Genomic DNA, 22,538 nt, shown 5'->3' on the forward strand with positions numbered 1-22,538 from the left:
TTTATTTGGCATTCTTTGTTATTTAACATTAACTTATTCAGTGGTGGCTGTGAGGCTAAAGATCTGCACCGATATCCGGAAGGTTGCCGGTTCGAAACCCTGTTACTGTCAAAAGAGATCCTACTCTGCTGGGCCCTTGACCAAGGCCCTTAACCTGCAATTGCTCCAGGGGTTCTATACAATGGCTGACCCTGCCCTCTGACCCCCAGGGGTATGCAAAGACTAACACATTCCTAATACAAGAAATTGTGTAAGGTGAAGTAAAGAACAAACAAGCAAGCAAACCTATTGGGTGAGACTCTGTATCCCACTCTTTACAGTAATGTTAAACTTTCCCCATTTAATATCACAGTGACCCATGGAAGGAGTTCGATTTATTGTCCTCACTTCATTTTTACTTAACCTCAGGCCTAGCCTGATATTGAACCTGCCATATACAATGTTTCTTTGGCTTCTGCATGTTATTGGTTTTCACAAACTCCTCAAAGAGCCATAGCAAGGTTTGGGGCAGCCACTCGTATATAATTTTCCTGGCTGCAAATTGCAAATAAAGGATAGCACTGATGTGCATAAACTGGAGTCGAAAACAGAACTGAGGGAATAGGGAAAAAGTGGAAGCTTTTAAAGGGGAAGACAGGAAGTGACGTTAAAGGGGCCGGGATCGGAAAGGTCTTCAGCCATAGGCTCGAGCCCGGATGTGACATCAAGGGGGCCGGAGCCGGAAGTGACGTCAACAGGGCCAGGTGGAACTTCCCGTGAATAGTCTGCAGGAAAGCGAGAAAAAGAGTCTGTGCACTCTGCCACATCCCGGTCAGATTCGGAATTGCCCTCACTCAAGCCCTTTAGCTGCCTCCCATGCGCACGTGTGTGACATGGTACAATAGCCTGCTTTATTAAAGGAACACGTGTTGAACATGAGAAGGGTGTCACAATAGTAGTATTGACTTCTCCAACAGATTATTCAGACTTCTTTGATATTTGCCACACTGTCCTTGTACAGGTTAGGGATCTGCACTGGCAATCAGAAGTTTGCCGGTTCGAATCCCGTAAATGCCAACAGGGACTCTGCTCTGTTGGGCCCTTGAGCAAGAGCCTTAACCTGCCATTGCTGAGTGCTTTGAGTAGTGAGAAAAGCGCTATATAAATGCAAAAAATGAATACAGTTGATTTGGCCAAAATAACAGTAAATTGTATACTGCCAAAATGGTGATGCTGACATAATCCCACCACTGACACCAGTTGGAGTAATTTCTTCATTCACTGTCAAAGCAAGTTCAACCATGCATTACTTTTATTGATTAAAACAAATGCAGTGCCACGTTGGTAGCTGTGATTTGACTTTTGGTTTCTCATACTTTGTAGCTTTGAGTCCCATGTTTGGGACAATACCTCCCCCAGAACACAAGAGGGTGGCCCCCCTGGAGGATTACATCAGGACCCACTGGGACCCGTGGTTACCATCAGGGGTGCCTGGACGGTTCCGGAGCCCTGGAACGCAGCACAAAAGAATTCGGGCACACCAGAAGTATTTTAGGGTTTCCATGTGGCACTAACACCACACCTGGGAGTGCTGCTGCTAGGAGATGATGGAACAGCACCTGATGCAATATAAAAGAGGCCGCCTCACTCCATTCAGGTAGCCGGAGTCGGGAGGTGGAGGAAAAATTTTGCAGGAGAGGAGTGGAGGCGGCAAAAGAAAAGGGAGGAAAAATAAAGAGGAAGGAAGCAGGGACTGAGCAAATATTGCAGGTGATTTGTGCACTGTGTGCTGTAAAGGGGAAAAAGAAAGAAATAAAAATGTGTGGGCCTGGACTTGTGTCACTGTGCATGTCTGTGACAGGGTTGACTTCCACAGTGCATTTGACTTGTGGGCCTTTTCGGTGTTTTTATGCTGCTGGATTGGCCAACTTGTCGTCGTCCTTGTTTTACGCTCTTCTGTTTCTTTATATGCAGAACCTGAAAAGCAATTCAGTGGCTTCCTGGTGATTGTGATTGTGATGCTAGCGGCATTTCTGATTATCCTGCTTGTCTATCTGCTATTATTTAAAAGAGGTAAGTCCCGGGGGTGTCCTCAGAATGAGTAATGTGGGTAGTTATATGGGACTTTTTCCCTAAATTTTCAAAAGGGAATATACTAGAAGTTTTGAATGTTCTACGCCCATTTTGAAGAAACCGTGATTTAGACGTTTTACGAAAAAATGATTTTGTAAATCTGAACACATTTTTCATTCCAAAATGTAGCAGCTGGGTAGATCTTCCCATTCCAGCCCCACTTCTATGGGTGGTAGTGACAGAATTGTAGGGAACGGCTGTGCAAAGTGCCCATTGTGATTCTCCCAGAACAGGAAGGCTAAAATCTAAAAACCACAATTTCAATTTTGAATTAAAAGTTAAGTATGTAGTAGTAGGGTGTTGTACCGTGTTAGCCATTATGGATTTGAGAAGTCAGATAGATAGATAGATACTTTATTAATCCCAAGGGGAAATTCCCATACTCCAGCAGCAGCATACTGATAAAAACATTATTAAATTAAAGAGTGATAACAATGCAGGTATAACAGACAATAACTTTGTATAATGTTAATGTATAATGTTAATGTTTACTCCCCCGTGTGGAATTGAAGAGTCGCATAGTGTAGGGGAGGAACGATCTCCTCAGTCTGTCAGTGGAGCAGGATGGTGACAGCAGTCTGTCGCTGAAGCTGCTCCCCTGTCTGGAGATGATCCTGTTCAGTGGATGCAGTGGATTCTCTATGATTGACAGGAGTCTGCTCAGCGCCCGTCACTCTGCCACAGATGTCAAACTGTCCAGCTCCGTGCCTACAATAGAGCCTGCCTTCCTCACCAGTTTGTCCAGGTGTGAGGCATCCTTCTTCTTAATGCTGCCTCCCCAGCACACCACCACATGGAAGAGGGCGCTCGCCACAACCATCTGATAGAACATCTGCAGCATCTTATTGCAGATGTTGAAGGACGCCAGCCTTCTAAGTAAGTATAGTCGGCTCTGTCGTCTCTTGCACAGAGCATCAGTATTGGCAGTCTAGTCCAATTTGTCATCCAGCTGCACTCCCAGGTATTTATAGGTCTGCACCATCTGCACACAGTCACCTCTGATGATCACTGGGTCTATGAGGGGCCTGGTCCTCCTAAAATCCACCACCAGCTCTTTGGTTTTGCTGGTGTTCAGGTGTAGGTGGTTTGAGTCGCACCATTTAACAAAGTCCTTCATGAGGTTCCTATACTCCTCCTCCTGCCCATTCCTGATGCAGCCCACGATAGCAGTGTCACCAGCGAACTTTTGCACGTGGCAGGACTCTGAGTTGTATTGGAAGTCCGATGTATATAGGCTGAACAGGACTGGAGAAAGTACAGTCCCCTGAGGCGCTCCTGTGCTGCTGACCACAATGTCAGACCAGCAGTTCCCGAGACGCACATACTGAGGTCTGTCTGTAAGATAGTCCACGATCCATGCCACCAGGTATGAATCTACTTCCATCTCTGTCAGCTTGTCCCTAAGGAGCAGAGGTTGGATGGTGTTGTCAAGCAAAATTACCCTTTTTATTGAACCGATTACAATGTGCAAGCTTTCAAGGTAACTGAGGCCCCTTCCTCAGGGAGGTTGTAATGCAGAAAGTGGAGTTCTCTGTGTTTATATGGACACCAGGACAGAGGCAGCTTTGGAAAACCTTTAAGTGGGTCATCTTCAATGTAAAAGCTAAACAGACCTCTCCAACCTTAGATTCATTTAGCAGGAGAGGAAAACACCTCTCCTGCTTGACGTATAGTCAAGATCTTTTAATAAGGTAACTTGTCCAGCCAAGTCATTTGAAGATTTTGATGAGTTTTCCTTACAATGTGGATATGCAGTCAAACTGTCTTGGTCAGTCCGGGAGATGTGAACAGTCCTCATATCTGCTCGTGAAACTCTTGTCTCTATTTAAAGCATGTTGTAAAGTGTTAAATTTTAGCATCCCATTTGTTTCTCTCTTGCTGTATCTTGAAGTTGCCCATAAGCAACTGGGACTTTAAAGTCCTTCTCGCAGTGTCCATGGCTGCTGAAGTGAGCTGCTACAGGACCATCCCTATTACCAGGCTTAATGTGGAACCTGTGGAAGTTCATTCTTTGGCGGAGTGTTTGTCCAGTTTCTCCCACATAGAGTGCAGTGTTGGGACATTTCACACACATGATTAGGTCGACCACCTTGGATAATCCGCAGGAAAAATTGTCCTTTTATGTGGTGCTCTTGTTGGCAGTGTGGTATAACTACATGATCTGTATTAGAAATGTGAGCAGGGAGATGTGCCATTAACATTTACCAAATACAGAATCCTGTAAATAATTATATTACACACACAGGACTTTTGTAGTCACTACACCAATGTTTGCTCATAGTCCTTTCACTGTCCTTATGAAAGATGCCTCATATTGGAGAATTATTTCTACCTGAGTAAGACACCAGGGTCCCAAAATTAGGAAAAAAAAAAAAACACGTGGTGACCACTTCCATCTGATGTTGGCTTGCGAGGTGAACCCAAAAATGGATTGTAATTTCCTGGCACATCGATCGAAGCACAAAAGCAGGAGCAAATGTCGGAAAACCTCAAAACTCTCCTTCCTTGACCTCTCTGCATTTGCTTTCCTGTAATAGTAAACTATGGTGGTCTTTTGCAAACAAGCTTCATAGTCATCCTCTCCCTGCCTCTGACTGAGGGCTTATTATAGAACATTAGAACACTCCAGACGAGAACAGACCATTCAGCCCAACAAAGCTCGCCAGTCCTCTCCACTTATTTCTTCCAAAAAGACATCAAGTCGAGTTTTGAAAGTCCGTAAAGTCTTACCGTCCACCACACTACTTGGTCGCTTATTCCAAGTGTCTTCCTAATGTTTGTGCAAAATTTCCCCTTCACAAGTTTCCAACTGTGTCCCCCGTGTTCTTGATGAACTCATTTTAAAGTCACTGTCTCGATCCACTGGACTTAATAACCTTCATCATTTCAGACACTTCAGTCAGGTCTCCTCTTCATCTCTCTAAAGGCTCAGCTCTTTGAATCTTTCCTCATAACTCATCCCCTGTAGCTCTGGAATCAGCCTAGTCGCTCTTCTCTGGACCTATTCTAGTGCTGCTATGTCTTTATGGGACCCAAACTGCACACAGGACTCCAGATAAGGCCTCACCAGTGTGTTATAAAGCCTGAGCAGAACCTCCTGTGACTTGTACTCCACACATCAAGGCACTATATAACCTGACATTCTGTTAACCTTCTTAATGGCTTCTGAACACTGTCTGGCAGTGGACAGTGTCGAGTCCACTACAACGCCCAAGTCCTTCTCTTAAGGTGGGCTTTTTGATTTTCAGACTCCCATCGTTTTTTTTACATTTTTACTTCCTATGTCTAATAATTTTCATTTACTGACATTACATTTTCTTCTGCTTAAACTGTAAAGGCTCAGCTCTTTTAATCGTTCCTCATAACTCATCCCCTTTAGCCCCTAAATCAGCCTAGTCACTCTTTTCTGGACCTTCTCTAGTGCTGTTATGTCTTTATGGAGAGCAAAACTGCACACAGGACTCCAGATGAGGCCTCACCAGTGTGCTATAAAGCTTAAGCAGAACCTCCTGTGACTTGTACTCCACACATCAAGGCGCTATATGACCTGACATTCTGTGAGCCTTCTTAATGGCTTCTGAACACTGTCTGGAAGTCGATAGCTTAGAGTCCACTGTGACTCCTAAATCCTTCTCATAAGGTGGACTCTCGATTTTCCAACTGCCCATTGTGTATTCAAACCTCACATTTTACTTCCTATGTGTAATTCTTTATATTTACTGACAATAAATAGACGTAAAGATTCTCTGTGAAGGTTGGTTTGTAGAGTTGTTATTGTCCCGTAAACAGAGCACAGTGAAATTTTTACTTGCATGTGCCTATCAACATATGTGGAAGAAAAGTTTTAAACAGACATCTCCCCAGTGGAATGCCTTGTTTTAAACAATGAAACACAGACAGGAGAAAGCGTCAATCATTATTCTTTATCTGAATCTTGCAAAAGACAACAGCATAGTTTATTAGCTGGTCTCCGCATCTCAGTACCCGATTGGATTTTTCGTGCCTTATGTTTTAGGTCTTACGTCATTTTACCAAAATCCGATTGGATCAGCCGCGTGATATTTTTATAGGTCTCGCCCTCTCTGTCTTGTATGACACGTCAGGCGGTCTTTGAAGCATCACGCCGTGCCCCGCGTATGCGCACTTCACCAGAAGACACACATACACGGACACATGGACGCACACAGGGATTTTATTAAAGAGGATTCTAGCTGAGATTTTTTTTTTGGATGGTGGTTTTCCCTCCTAGTGGACAATTTTGGGAGTGCTTTTCAGACTTCTAATCTCAAATGGCTTTTTGTTAAGGGCACACAGGGTGGACAAGCCTTATTGTTAGCGAGAGATGACCAACAAATGAAATGAAGGCAAGAAATCCTCATCCAAAGGAATAGCGAGGGTCAAAAAAAGAGATAAAAACAAGATCCAGCAACCAGGATCAGAGTGCAAAGCAAAATTGTAAACTCAAGTCAGAAATTATTTAATATTAAAGAAACAAACATGGCACTAGAACTTCTTTGAGTTAAATACTATAACTATTAAAGAGGAGAAAAGTATTTTTGTATCCACCAAAGAGTGGTGCACTTTCTATAGAAAACTTCCCATGACATAACAAGTGGGACCCCCATGGTCGTGTGATCACAACTAAAAACAAAACCCTAATAAAAATAACCACATAAAGACAAATTCTGGGTACATCGAAACTCCAAATAATTCAAATATATTTGCATGTGAATTCACATTATGACTGTATGAGAAGATGCCTGTGGTGATCATCCTGTTAACTGTTCTTGCCTTCAATAACTCGGACGTTAACATTAAAAATTGAAACAAAAACACCTTAAGATAAAATGCCTCCAGGATGAGCGTTCTAGCACCACATTGTATGGTTTCAGTGTCTTTAATGAATCAATCATATACTGTATTCCTAAATGTCTGTTAACCACTCAGGTTAACTGGCCAACACACTTAAGTGCTGCCATTAACTCCTGCCTTTGTCCTTTCTTGCAGTGCCACCTCGAGTGACAGAGCTAAGTCTGAAGGGCCCACTGAAGCACAAAGAGAAATCCACTTTCCAGTGCCTGGTATCTGACTTCCATCCTAAACATATTGCCATAAAGCTGTTCCTCCAACGGAAAGATCAGGAGAAGCACATGATTCTCAACTGGAATAACAGGAGGCCTTTCAACAAGTCTGCCTTTAAAGAATTCCTCCAAGAGGTTTGCTTTTCCAATCCGAAAAACCAGGATGAATGCTGCATTCCCATAAACTCTGTGCCAGACGTCAGAGACCTGTGCCACTCGTTTTCAGCGGAGATCAGCAAGGAGGGGCAGGATGACGGTACTCTGATGCTGCAGGTATCTGCGTTTCCAGATATTAGCACTGACCAGGATGTCAAGCTCTTGCTGGATATCGAGCATCCTGCACTGCGAAACCCACTTCAGAAGAACTTCACCCTGCATATTGTTGGAGGTAGTAATTCATTTAATTTCTTAGGTCTTGTTCCTGAATGAAATCTACGGTCCTCTCTCGTTATCCGATTCTGATCCATTGCTGAAAATGGGCAGTGTTTGGGATATGAAAGAGAAACGGGGTCTTCCCCAATCCTGTACATCCACGTACACTTATCAATTGTGTGCTTTAAAAATCCATTACTTTCTCAATTGTTTCCATCTTCCTGAACCTGTTTTTCAAGAATTACATAGATACCTAGTGATAAACGTAGCCACTGCACAAGTGTGTCGTAGATAGCAAAGTGAACAAAGGCTCAATAACAGCAGGGGGCAGCTCTGTAGGCGGGGGGCCTTAAGATTTTGACTTTTGGGATGTTTACCTTTTCTTTTTCTTTTATAGTCTTACCCTTACCCTTTCTCTTATCTTAACCTCAATGTTTGGGGTCCCTGAAGTTAAGTATTTTTTTTGATGCTCCTCGGATGAGATGTTCCTTATGACGAAAAAAAACAGCACAAATGCCAATTATGTGCATTATGTTAAACTGCTGTGAAATAATCCGCCTCAACACAGGAAAAGGTTTGGGGCAGCCACCCCATATATTGTCCCAGGCTGCAAAATGGGTAATTATAACAGAGCACGATGTGCACTTTTCAAGTTCCTGATTGAACTGAACTGGTGTTCAAAAACGTGGCGGCTTTAAAGGCCAAGGCCAGAAGTGACATTGGGGGACCGGAAGTGACGTGATTCTGGGCGCAAAAACTGGAAGTGATGTCTTCAAGGATGAATCAGGCAGGTTTTCCTGGGTTTGGTCTGCAGAGACAACAGAAGAGGGTTTGGTGCACACCGCTACCTCCTGGCCTGGCATGGAATTACCTTCACTTGGTCCATACAGCTTCCTACTACTCGCACGTGTGTGACACTGCGTTTCAGTAATTTTTCCTGGGCATAATACATTTATTCTAGAGTTTTTTTTCTGATTTTGTATTGTGGCTTTTTAACCTGCAGAATTATCTTTTACTTCTTGTTTTGTAAATTGGAATTTAGTTTATTTTTTCACTATGTTTTAAAAATACTGGGAAGCCATCTTGTTTTCTAATGGGCACGGCCATTTTGTGCCTCTGTCACCATGAAATACTGGTTGGTTGCTAGGGGCCGTGGTCCTGGAACTCCTGTCTGGTATCCTTCATCATCCAAGATGTGGAAACTCTCTGAAAAGCTTTGACGAGTGTCTTTAGCCTCGAAGTTTGGTTGTTTCGTATTTTGACGATTGATTGTATTGTCTTTTGGTATCAACTCCCCCCCCCCCCATTGTTTTTTGACAGCACTTCATCTTCCAGTCCACTCCCGTCTCTTTTTGACTGGCAGTACTTTGTGGTAGTGGAGGACCAAAGCGAGGGTCAGGACCAGGAAATCCATTCTAACGTGCGTCTAAGTCAAATCACTAAGCCAGAGTTAAAGTAAGAAAGCAGGACGTGATATCTGTAAGTTTCTTTAGAAAGCAGAAGCACAGGGTTCGACAAGTATCCATGACTGTCCTCCCCTTCTTTTTACAATATTGAGAAAGTAAAAATCGTGACAAGGTTTATACAGGTAAGACGGTGGAGGGAGTGGGCCTCGAGGGTGGGGGGTCAGCATGTCCTCTCTGTCCCCGCATGAGCTGACGTCCCGCAGGGTTTGCCTCTTCATCACTTTGTTCGTGTGGAGTAACCACAGTGCTTGCTGGGCAGCAAGTTCAAGTTTTGCTTTTTGAATTTTCTGGAGTTTTCTTTTTTATTTCTTGTATTTTTTGATTTGTAGTTAGTTGAATCCCCAGATGTTGAAACCTTGGATAGGGAAGGCCGGCTGTATTTCAAAACCAAAATAGAAAAGCTTAGAATAACGAAAAAACTAATAATTAAAGAAACAAAATCAAACCGAACAGTGGCATCACAAAAAAAACAAGAGCCGTTATCGTGAGAAATCAGATACAGAAAAGCCAGATGACAAGGGGTGGCTGTATCCATGGAGCTGTGAGGGAACCTTGGTCTCTTTTTTTTTTGTCACCATGCCACCCAGTCGTTGAATATTCATGATGGGTGGCACTAGAACTTTGTGACGCCCCTTTGTAGTTCATTAATAACCGTGCCAGGATCCCTAGGACAGAAATGCCATGTTTCCAGCAGGATGACCCCTGTCCCTAAGTAGCTGCATGTCTCCCTTTTATTTATGTATTCATTAATTATTTTTATTTTCACAGAGAAGCCCAGACTGAATGAAATTTTGGCTCCACCCATTGTGTGTCACGGCGACCTTGTGGCTCTGACCTGCCCAGTATCGGGGTTTAAGCCCCGACCTTTGAGCATCACGTGGTTTAAACGGGACAGGAATGGAGAGATGTGGAGGGTTGGGGGCACAGACGAGCACCTGGGTGCAGAAAATGGCACAATACTTGTAAAACAGAGTGTCAGCTGCTGGCATAGTATCAGCGAGGGGCAGTGCAGCGAAGACTTCACGTACAACATCATGAGCATCCTGACGTTTGTGCCCTCATTACAAGAAGATCTCGAGTCCACGTACATCTGCGAAGTATACCACCATGCCACCCAGTCCACGCAGAGGCGCAGCAAAGTTTTACACGTGAAAGGTAGCTGTACCTGAGTGCCAATGTGAGGGGTAGTTGGCGTCGGTCTGAGTTATGACTCATACTTTCTATTGTCTTCTCTCATTCAGCCTCACCTCAGTTGGACAACATTCAGCTAATGCAGGAAAACCCACAGGCCGATGTCCCCATGACTCTGCAGTGCCGAATTCACTCGTACTTCCCACAAGACACCCTTGAGGTGGTTTGGTATGTCGACGGGAAAGAAGTGAAAGCTGGCGTGACTGTTAGCGACACCGGACAGGCAGATAACAGTCTGTACCACTGCACGAGCCTCATCAAGCTGACGCCAACCTGGAAAGATGTGGGCAAGCAGTTCAAATGCGAAGTCCGGCACGATGGTCTGGCACAGTCCACGTTCAAGGAATGGACTTTGACCAAGCTGAGTAAGTGGCAGGGGAGCACGCCAGTCTGTGGCTGTGCATTCCTGTTTGATTTGTAATGTGCTACTTATGGTGCATGCTGGGAAATGTAAAAATAAAACAAAGAAGGGCTGCTGCAATGATTTCTTTGTAAAGGACAGGTGTTTTAGGAAATGATCTTTTTCCTTACTAATGAATTTTGGGCTTCATATGTGATCATGAGACTCTCCCAGGGTTTCTGGTGATCTGACTTTCCAAAGCACCGAGGAGTAATTTTTTTTTTCCCTTCCTCTTTCAGCTTCATTGCCAAAAGTTGACAAAATAATTTGTGAGCCTAAAGTGCCAGTGTTTGGTCAACCGGTGACGATGTCCTGCACCATAAGGGACTTCTACCCCAAGGATTGCTCTGTGGTGTGGGTCAAAGGTTTTGAAATAATGAGTGACGGGACGGAGACCGAGGAGCCAGAGGCAGACAAAGAAACAAAACTTTACAGGTGCAAGACCAGACACACCTTCATCCCCACCCGTGACGACCTTGGCTGTGAGTTAACTGTGGAGATGATACATCAGGGAATTACACTGCGGCCGCCCAAAGATTTGTCTCTCATGCTTACTGAAGGTGAGTAGGTGGGAGACGGGATGAAGGGCATTCGAATTGAGGCGGACGGAGTGACCTCTCAGCTTGTGTACATGTTCAAATCTGGCTTTGTAGAATGCAACAAGCCAACCTGGTGGGCACCAAATGAAGGAGCGTTAGTAATACATAACAACATGTTACAGGCTGTCACGAGAACTGACAAAGAGTCCAAAAAGGTTTGGGGCAGTCACCTGCAAAGGAGTAGCATATAGTGAGCAAAAACATTGTTTATGAGCGACATTTTGTTTAAGCCAAAAATTTATGAGCACCAACTCCGACGGTCGGAGTGAGCGATCGTGCGATAAGTATGAGCGACGCCGTTGGAATGAGCGATCGTGCGGGAAGTATGAGCGACGCTCTGAATTCGTGTGAGCGATCGCTCAGCTTAGAGGGAACATTGGTCACCTGTATATTATATCCTGGCTGCAAAATTGTAATAAATGGTGTACAGATATGTATGTACAGATCAGAGTCCAAAACGGAACTGACTGGATAGCGAAAAGATGGCGGATTAAAAGGCCAGTATAGGAAGTGACGTCATACAAAGAGCCAGAACCAGAAGAGTCTTTGTTACATAGGTTTGGGACCAGAAGTGACATCATTAAAGGAACCAGAACTGGAAGAGATGTCCTCAAGGCCTGGCAGAATTTCCCGTGAATGGTCTGCAGGGTTAAGTGCGAAAAAGAGTCGGTGCACTCTGCCACCCCCTGGTCTGGCATGGAATTACTCTCATTCAGGCCTTTTAGCTGCCCCTCATGTGCACGTGTGTGACAAGGCAAATTCAGAAGTGGAGATATCAGTGGAGGAGGAGCGTTCTGGAGCCATTGGATCGGGGGGATTTAAAGCAAAGAGAATTGAGTATTGTCATTGGCAACGAGGCATCACGGTCCTTTATTGTTGCATGTACAGAGCTCCATAAAGTTCATACTTGTATGTGTTAAGCAACAAACAACACGTTGCAACTCTCTGACAACATGATTGACTTCTTTGTACAATCCATTACTGGAATCAGACACTATGATTGTTTTATCTGGTCCATTACTTGATTTTTCTTTTTTGAAGAGAATATATAAATATCTCTGTTATAAACAAAAATCCTGGGAGAGAAAGACTAGGGAGACGAGACGTGATGTTGACGTGAAGATCACGGAAGACACTTTAAAGACCCGCTAGACGAAAGAGATTGGCCACGGAGCGTCTTGTGGGGACCTTAAGCATGAGACTTTGTGCCAAGAGATTGACTCAGGACCGTCTTGCGGGGACATGAGATTCTTGCAAGACACGGTGTACTTACAACCAATATTAAATAAGACCACGGGTAGCAAAACACTCCGTCATGTTAAGGATTTGAGCACACACAGATCCAGGGCTTTCCGCGCATATAAAGCGTATAAAGACAATACATTATAGATGAAACGTCGACGACTAAGCAAAGAAGAAAGACCAACATAAAGAAAAGAGACTCAAAAGCGTTGGAGAGAAAAAAAATGAATAATCTAGGTGCAAATTCAGAAAATAAGGAACGTAATAATCCACTCGGAACAAGTGGAATTGAAAAAAAGCACGTCCAGTCAGGCTCAGAACTAAAAGACAAAGAGTAAAAGACAAAGTAGAACTTCATAGAGACGTTCAAAAACGTTGGCGCTATACACATGGAGAGCAGATTAGAGATTATGAAAGCAGTGGAATTCGAAAGGCTCAAAAAAACGGTGCGATACAAATGCAGAGAAAGTTAAAGAATATGAAAGCAGGAAAATTAGAAAGTATCAAAAAAAGAAAGTAAAGATCACAGTAGCGCAAACAAACGGAAATTATTACTCGAAAAAAGGGAAAATAATCACCACGGACCAGGTGTCATTGGAAAAAAAAAAAGCAGGACAAAGCGAGGAATAGAGATTGAATAAATGGACATAGGTGATAGTCAGAAGAATGTAGATATTGTAAGGCTTTGAAGTTTAAGTCGGAGAATTTCAAAAACGTGATTTACTTCACATGCATTTATTGGTTACTTTGCAAAAAAAAATTATTAGCTGCTGCTGATGATGTCGATCACTTTGTCTGTGCTGAAATTCCAAACAGAGAAACCTATCCTGGATTATGGTACAAAGTCATTAAACACACGTCACACTGACCTCATTTAAAAGATTCGGCATATTGGGACTCCAATGATTCCAAATATTGTTTTTAACAAAGTTCTGAAATAAAAGTGAAATTAATGAAACAATTCAAAGAAAAAAAATCTTAAAAGTGTGTATCCAGAAAACCAAACACAGGGGGTTGGCGAGCAAAGCCCCCTAGTTTTATATAATAAAAAACACATCAGTGTGTGTGAATTCAGTCACTTCAAGCAATCTGATTGATCACTTTGGCTTTGGTCTCAGTTTTACTTAGTTGCTCAGTCAAACATCAAGAACGGAAGCGCCAGGCAAGAGAGGTCGACATACACAAGGATACAGAGTAAAGGCATAGGAGGAACGCTGAGAGTCTCCTTTAAACAAGTGAGGGGTTATCACAGCAGGTAATGGTGGCCCATCTACCATAGGCAGTAGTCAAAAAGCAGACAGGAGGCAAACAACATGTCTCAAAATGGCAGAGTCTGAGAAGCAGGCCTTACGGGAATGAGCTGGGAAAGAGAGATGAGACATCGAAGAAAGGAGTAGGACCAGTGCTGAGGGTCTTCAACGGGTAACATGCGTAGCTAGTATTAAACTAATATGTGTAGCTCGCTTTTATATATTCAACAAACTACTCACAGAAAATGGAACCCTATATAAATATTATTGTAACTTCTAATGATTATTTGCTTACAACTTAACACACTCTTTTTTACAGCTTATTGACTGCACTGGGAATGTGTCATTCACCGATTGTTTCAAGTTCAAACAGAATTAGAGAACAAGTCACACAATTCTTGTTTATTTAATTTGTAAGCTAAAGCATTACCCAAGAACAAGTCACATAATTCTTATTCATGTGATTTGTAAGCTAAACAATTACCCCAGCACAAGTCAATTACAATTACAAGTCAATTACAATTACGATTGTCAGTAATTTGATTCTTGAATGCATCAACTTATTTTACAAGATTGTCATGCTGTGTGCTTTCAAACAATATCATAGAATGTCCTCTATCAGTACATTTAATATATAATGCATTATATACAATCCTGTATGAATTATTTTATTATAATAGTATATTTATCATGCAATTCATTCAGATGGGAACCCATCCATCCATTTTCCAACCCGCTGAATCCAAACACAGGGTCATGGGGGTCTGCTGGAGCCAATCCCAGCCAACACAGGGCACAAGGCAGGAACCAGTCCCGGGCAGGGCGCCAACCCACCACAGGACACACACAAACACCAAGCACACACTAGGGCCAATTTAGAATCGCCAGTCCACCTAACCTGCATGTCTTTGGACTGTGGGAGGAAACCGGAGCACCCGGAGGAAACCCACGCAGACACGGGGAGAACATGCAAACTCCACGCAGGGAGGACCCGGGAAGCGAACCCAGGTCCCCAGGTCTCCCAACTGCGACACAGCAGCGCTACCCACTGCGCCACCGTTCCGCCCAGATGGGAACCCTTATATATTTTTTTTTGGGTACTGTCTCTGACCCTAGATCCTATTGATTAATAACATTCATTAATTCAACTCAAGGGGTGTTTCGGAACAACTGAATCAGTAAAGTGAATAGAAATGCCCACCCCTGCTGTACACTTTTGTCTGTCAGCCATGCTGCTGTTCCAAGGATGGCAAATCCAGGGATCAAATGGTCCTTACATTTGCCATCTGGATGGAGTTGTTCGTTCTTGTCTCTGGAGGTTTTTTTTCTCAGACATCCCAAAGTTGTCTGTGTTAAATTGACTGGTGATTTTTCAAATTGGCTGCAGTGTGTGTGTGTGTGAGTGGGCCTTGTGAAGGACTGGCATGCCCCCCAGGGTTTGTTCCAGTTTCTGGGTGGGTCTCCGACTCCCTTTGACCATGAATTGGATTGGAATGCCAGACTGGTTTATTTGCATAAAGGAACACCTCTTTACAGGATACAATATTTAAGCCCCACCCCATTTTGCACATGTGTAAATGACCACACAAACCCCACCCCCAACACACACACCCCCCTTTTAATGTGTATTGCGCCCCAAAGGATGAAACATCAAATGACAAGAGAGAGGGAAGCCAGTCAGTGTAGCCTGCATTTAAAGGAAGCCCCTGATTGGCTCAAGGTGGTTAGGATTAGCATAAAGCTGATTTGCTGGGTGTGGCTTAAGAGACCTGCAGTAGCCCTACCATGTTGTGCTGTGCCACAGCCAAGGGGTGAGTGGTGTTGTAATTGTACGAATGTAAAAACTGCTTCAAGTACCCTTTGACAGTTGACAGGAAGTGACATTGATTTAATTTAACCTTTTCATGTAAGGAAACCACCTGTTAGGATGTGTTGTGTTTTAACAGTTTGCTCACTAAAGAGTCTTCTCTCCCGACTTTAGAAGTTGTGACCACAATAGAATTCTAACTTATGTGGTTAACCGTCTGCTCATGGAGTCAGATTGTGTCTCAGTGTTCTAATTACTTTCATTTGAGTCCGACTGGACTGTACACCAGGACGTTGTACGTACTGCAGGCTCCTAGGATATTCTGATTAAAATATAATGTTGGTTCAATTGGGTGTCATAATTTCCTCCTTTTAAAGAATCTGACAAATACGTCATTTACTAAGATTCCACAGTAGGTGGCTGTGATGCTGACTTGAACCTTTTTAAACAAACACTGAGCTGCCTGTGGTTTTCAGATATTTGGCTCTTTGGTGCCTTTTCGTATTTTGCACCGTTTTCTGTATCTGCTTCTTTTTTTTTTGTTTCAGGGGATGTGCATTGCGGAAGATGAGCCCATCTGAAGATGGCTTCTCGATGAGATGCGTGAGTACAAAGATGGGATGAGTGGCGGCCTGCTGCACTTCGCTTCCGAGCAGTTGAGGACGTGTTGGTCGGCGCCAAGCAGAGACTTGTTTTTCTGACAGCTTAGTCCATCTCACTGGCTTCTGGGTGGATTTCTTGTTAAAAGTCGGATTTTAAAAATAATGGCAACATTTTCGACTGTAACTACACTGGGGTCAGGATCTTGACGCTGGACTTTCTGCTGGGTGACTTCCATGCATTGGTGAAAAGACCGCTGATTACTGACTGCGTCTTTAAAACACAACCTGAACTCCGAGGAGCCGTCGAGCCCGTCTCAGTCTGGTGTTCAGGTTTGTCTTTGTGTTGATGGAATGATTTTTCTCCCAGATTTTCTATTTCTATGCTGATCAACTGTGATTAAAATATCTAAACACAATATATCAATTTATATATATTGTACAGACATTTTATTGTTTGAAAATAAGATCTGGAATTGCTTTGTCAAGGCCTGTTGAGGACATTTGAACCTTTCTAGCTGTAACCCACACACTTTACGATACAAACCATTAAGACCCACCCAACCCACTTCAAAGACCCTACTAGTGTCGTTTCTGCGAGGCGTTCATCTCAATATGAGGGAAAAATTCTGAAAAAAAAAAAAATTGAATCAAGAGTCTCAAAACTCTTTAAGCACAGGCCTGCAAGAGCTCCATGGGTTCAGGCCACTCCATGAAATACCCACAAGAGAGTGGAAACTGGTGGCACAGCGGTTAGGGCATTGGACTTCAAACCCTGCTGTTGTGGTTTCAAATCCCAACACTGACACTGTGTGACCTTGAGCAAGTCACTTCACCTGCCTGTGCTCCAATCGGAAAACCAAAAGAAATTAAACCAATTGCATCTTAAATTTTGTAAGTCGCTTTGGATAAAAACGTTGGTCAAGTAAATAAATGTAAATGATCCGCTATACCGGATATTATTTGTCTGGCACTTTGGATTTTTCTGGTATGCTGATATTTAGTGTGAATAAGCTTAAAGGTAAAAACCCATCCCATCACCAAATGTGCAAAACCAAACAAGAAATTTGATTTTTCTTTTAGTTTACTTGTGCCTTTAAGTTAAAGCCTTCGTGCCTGAACTTGTATGTGAACCCATCTTGTAAGAGTATTACCCAGAGTGCTGTGCGGTTCAGCCTGATCGACAGGTTGATGCTTGCACTGTGAGTTTGACAATGGCGGTGTGCTCAAGTCCAGTGATTTGAAACGGGGAGAGAGGATGATGATGATGGTGTAAGCAAGTCAGAAAGAGGCTGCACTTTTATTGATACCAGCAGAGTAGCAGAGCGTTAACAAGTGTTGTGAAAGACAATAAATCTGTACTGTATTTTTCAGAAAATTTCAGTTTCAAAACTTTATATAAATTCATTATATCAACATTTATGAAAGACTTAGAGTTTTCAGTTGTGCCACTTTTGGCCCACTGCTAAGTGCCAAGGATTGGATGTGAAGAGGCTTAGCTCTTTACATGGCCCAAGAATGCGTCTCCTGACACCCCAGTCACTTCAGGTCTGACGTTTTAGATGACATATTTAGAGTTATCAAGGCCAGCTATCAGTTCAGGCTACAAAAAGGACATAGCAGCGCTAGAAAAGGTCCAGAGAAGAGCGACTAGGCTGACTCCAGGGCTACAGGAGTTGAATTATGAGTGTTCAGAAGCCATTAAGAAGGTTAACAGAATGTCAGGTTATATAGCGCCTTGATGTATGAAGTCACAGGAGGTTCTGCTCAAGCTTTATAACACACTGGTGAGGCCTCATCTGGAGTCCTGGGTGCAGTTTTGACAAAAACGACATAGCAACACTAGAAAGGGTCCAGAGAAGAGCGACTGGGCTGATTTAGGGCTACAGGGGATGAGTTGGGAGGAAAGATTCAAAGAGTTGAAATTAACACTTGCATTAAGTTTAGGTCTTATTAAGTCTGAATACACAATGGGAGGTCTGAAAATCGAAAGTACATATTATGAGAAGGATTTAGGAGTCATAGTGGACTCAACACTATCATCTACCAGACAGTGTTCAGAAGCCATTAAGAAGCATAACAACATGTCAGGTTATATAGCGCCTTGACGTGTGGAGCACAAGTCCCAGAAGGTTCTGCTCAAGCTTTATAACACACTGGTGAGGCCTCATCTGGAGTCCTGTGTGCAGTTTTGGTCTCCAGGCTACAAAAAGGACATAGCAGCACTAGAGAAGGTCCAGAGAAGAGCGACTAGGCTGATTCCAGGGCTACAGAGGGTGAGTTATGAGGAAAGATAAAAAGAGCTGAGCCTTTACAGTTTAAGCAAAAGAAGATTAAGAGGTGACATGATTGAAGTGTTTAAAATTATGAAGGGAATTAGTGCAGTGGATCGAGACGGTGACTTTAAAATGAGTTCATCAAGAACACGGGGACACAGTTGGAAACTTGTGAAGGGGAAATTTCGCACAAACATTAGGAAGTTTTTCTTTACACAAAGAATGACAGACACTTGGAATAAGCGACCAAGTAGTGTGGTAGACAGTAAGACTTTAAGGACTTTCAAAACTTGACTTGATGTTTTTTTGGAAGAAATAAGTGGACAGGACTGGCGAGCTTTGGTGGGCTGAACAGCCTGTTCTCGTCTAGAGTGTTGTAATGTCACAGGGTGGTCTCTAGAGAGTTACGTCCACTGTGTCTGAATGTGGACTTGTATGTGGCCTGTTTGTGTAATAAGTGAGCCTGTAAATTGTGTGCCACAGAACTGACAACACGGTTTTGTTTCCACTTATTATTATTCTGACAGTTCCCGCCACTCTTGAGGGACAATTCAGTCACTGCATGTGATCACAGGGAAGAATATTGAGAAGGCCTGGTTTAAAGTGACCAGGTCCTCTTTGATGGTCGTGTTTCCCATGGTGACCATAGAGAAAAGCCAAGCAAAATGACCCCTTTTATTGGCTAACTAAAAAGATTACAATATGCAAGCTTTCGAGGCAACTCAGACCTCTTCTTCAGGTGAGATGTAATCAATTATATCAATGTACAGTAATAGATTATATCTCTGCCTGAAGAAGGGGCCTGAGTTGCCTCGAAAGCTTGCATATTGTAATCTTTTTAGTTAGCCAATAAAAGAGGTCATTTTGCTTGGCTTTTCTCTACATTCATAATGGCTAACACGGTACAACACCCTAGTACCATGGTGACCATTAAAGCTTAAGGGTCTCTCTGTAATCAGGTGGAAGATGAAGGCATCAAAATCCACAATTCATTAGAGGACCCTCTTCGTAATGTTCATCCAAGATGGCACTGCCCACAGCATTGGCACAGGTTAGGGAGGGAGAAGCCAGGCTGTGGTGTGATTTACGTCTTATAGATAAGACAGGAGGACCACAAGTCCTAACAAAATGAGATTAGCTTCAAGAAATACTCCATGCAGAAGTAATCATTTTATTATCTTCTCCTTAACCCTTGTTGTTTGTAGCGATGGTCAAAGGAAATTTTTAATTTCAGGTTTTCATGGAGAATAGAAATGACAAAATTTCAACGAGCTTCAATGGAGACCCACCTTGAACACAAGGCCAGAAATGGGACAATCTGAAACAACTTGGGTTCACGTAATCCAAATGTCTGTTAACAAAATCCTAAAAATAAAGTCCAAGAAATACAAAATGGGGAAAAATACAAAACAAAGCAAGCATATCTTAAAAGGAGTAACAAATACAAAATGAATCAAAAGTACTAAAAAGGTCCAGAAATACAAAAGGTTAAAAACACAAAGTACACTAAAAAATGCATTAAAGGCTCACAAATGCAAAAGGCCTAATTTCAAGAATTAACAAAGCCAAACAAAGTTAAATAATCCAAAATGCTGAGAATTGGAAAGGGGAGCAGTGAGCCCCCTTTATATTTTTAATTTTTATGTTAATGCAGAACATATAGCATATGCAGATTTGCTTTTGAGCTTTGAAATTTGAGTTTATGGCTCTTGTTTTTTGTGTATTTACTTGCCTCCATTTTATAATATTCAGTGTCTGCAATGAGCCCGTTTGCCAACACGTCATCACAGGAAGTCCCGTTTGATGGAGATCAAGCTAAGCAATGCAGCCTGTTGGGATTTGTCTATTATTTTTCCTTTGACGTGTTCATTTATTTAAAGCTCTTTCTTAAATTCTTAAGGATTCTTGCATCTGAATTTTAGTTGTGTAGTTCTAGTTATGAATTTTTATTTTGAAACGTCTTTGCCAACAGGAGTCGCCATTTCTGCCCACCAGTTGCTTGGTAGCTTGGGCAGTTGTTAGGGGCGGAGTCACGGAGGTCACGATCCTGATGTTAGTCTCACAACGGGTTGAAAGGTCAGCTATCAGAGCACTTCCTCATCCAAGTTTGCGGATAAACACCAATGTTTTTGCATGCTAACTTTTACCTTTCTTTTTGTATTTCCATGTTTTGACCCTTGCTCTACAAGTTTTGACTTTGATTTTTTGATCTTGTCGTTTAAGATCTTGTAATCTCACGGTTTTGATCTTTGCTACAGTTTAGCTATGTCTTTTCTCCTGTTCTGTCTCATAAAGTCTTCCTGTGTTTCCTATGGCACAATACAGCTGAGTCGTGCTCACTAACTGAATTTCTCTGGCTCAGCGTTTATGAAATCAAATTGCTGAAGTAATTCATCAATCTCCGGGCCTAACGTTTATTTAGGTCCAACTTTATATTTGCCAACAATGTAAAGGTATAGGAGTTGGGAGAGAAATGAAGAAAACGGATTTATACTGATTCTTAACAGTCAGAAAATGAAAAATGAAGATGATCAGGAGAAGTCAAGGAACAGGCAGAGGTCAGAATCAAGAGTCAAAATGTACTTCTCCACCAGAACCAAAACAGAATCAATAATTCATAGTTAAACGGAATCACTGGGGAAATTCAAAAGAGAGATTTCTAACACTGTGATTCCACGATTTATTCATCAAACTTGGATACCCCAGTAATGATTGGGACAACCTTTATACCGTTTTCTAATTGGCATCACAAATGAGTGTCAGCCCAGGGAATTCTGGGAAGGCTTAGCCAGTAATGCTCATAGAAGAGCAAAATGGCATTGCAATAAAACAAGAATGAAGTATAAACGTTGTTGACCTTCGTTAAACACAAAAATGAGCATTAGATTCTGAATCTCTTTGAGTCTCAACCCTAGAAATATATAAATATGTAACTTGTCAGCCACCTCCGCAGGAAAATTTGAAAATTACAAATCATCACAGGTCTAAGCTCAAAACCCAACAAAAGGAAGAAGCCAAATCCCAATATGCTTAGCCAGAAATATTACCTAACAAAGTTCTCAAGAAACCCCACCAAACGGGTTTGATTTTTCTCCGTACACTTGGACAATGCGGTTCACGCGCCGCCATCTTAAAGAGTGACGATCAAATACGACTTCCTGTAATGACGTTTTGCCCCTCGTTTTTAGTTTCTTTTCTTCTTGCTTATTTGGTTTAATTTTAGTAAATTGGTTTGTTCTTTTGGTTAATGAAAATGTCTTTTTGTTTGTTTTTCTTTTTTGTATTTCCTTTTCATTAAGCTTTGGTCGATCATTTTGTCTTTGAATTTGTGCCAGTTTATCTTGTCATTCTGTATATCACTTTTTTTGGTTTCTTTTGTATCATGTTTTCTCTTTTTTTTTTTTACTTTTTAATTAATTTTTGTTTTAGAATGTATGCACTTTATGTGATTTTACTATTGTGGATTTTTTTAAATGATCTTTAATAAATGAAATCAAATCATAAAGTCTTGCTTATTAGGGCCAGGGTTTGGCGGTTCTCCTCTCCCTGTGACAGTCAGTGATCGCCAATGGGATTAGCACGACCTCTAGCAGCCATTTTTTATTCCTTATCTTTTTTTTTCTATTTAAAAAGTCCTTTACTAAGTTATGGTGTCATCTGTTGCAAAGGAAATTTAAATGCATTCTGTTAACACACACGACAGATGTCTTGGAGTGTGTGTGTGTGTGTGTGTGTGTGTGTGTGTGTGTCACCAGTAATGTTTTGTAGTTTCATTTTGTTGAATTCATTTCAATTAGATGGCACTTCTGCTCTGATGATTATTACAATATTTTCATATGAATGATTATGAATGTTCTGCTCAATGGACTCCAGAGAGTTGTTGGGTTGTTCCTGACAGGCACCTGACGCCACCAGGGTAGGCTTCAACTCCCTGCAATCCTGTACTGGACTTCTTCATCATTCCCAATCACACTCAATTCAACACAGAGTCATGGCAGGCTGGGGCACTGGGGACACTGTGAGAAACGGCTCTGGGTGCACCTGTATTGGACTTTTTAAACAAAAAACTTCTTCTGATGGAGTGGAGTCCATACTTGTTTTCCTCATTAGCTTTTGTTATATTTCACTCTTCTTCATCCACCA

The 22,538-nt window shown here is 42.3% G+C and overlaps 2 protein-coding genes across 3 annotated transcripts in view; both read left to right on the forward strand.

The window, feature by feature from the left end:
• LOC114647397 (uncharacterized) overlaps nt 1-19,756 on the forward strand; it is a 59,980-nt gene extending 40,224 nt beyond the window's left edge. For both annotated transcript variants that reach the window (XM_028796113.2, XM_051923459.1), the window contains 6 exons: nt 1,954-2,052; nt 7,120-7,581; nt 9,800-10,186; nt 10,273-10,587; nt 10,862-11,182; nt 16,069-19,756. In XM_028796113.2, the coding sequence (XP_028651946.2) occupies nt 1,954-2,052; nt 7,120-7,581; nt 9,800-10,186; nt 10,273-10,587; nt 10,862-11,182; nt 16,069-16,091 (1,607 nt within the window). In that variant the 3' untranslated portion in view covers nt 16,092-19,756. The remainder of the gene's footprint in view (nt 1-1,953; nt 2,053-7,119; nt 7,582-9,799; nt 10,187-10,272; nt 10,588-10,861; nt 11,183-16,068) is intronic.
• The window catches only part of LOC114647400 (uncharacterized), a 723,921-nt gene that overhangs the window by 553,661 nt on the left and 147,722 nt on the right, over nt 1-22,538 (forward strand). The gene's annotated exons all lie outside the window — the stretch shown is intronic.

Source organism: Erpetoichthys calabaricus, chromosome 2, assembly GCF_900747795.2.
Source record: "Erpetoichthys calabaricus chromosome 2, fErpCal1.3, whole genome shotgun sequence".
NCBI lineage: Eukaryota > Metazoa > Chordata > Cladistia > Polypteriformes > Polypteridae > Erpetoichthys > Erpetoichthys calabaricus.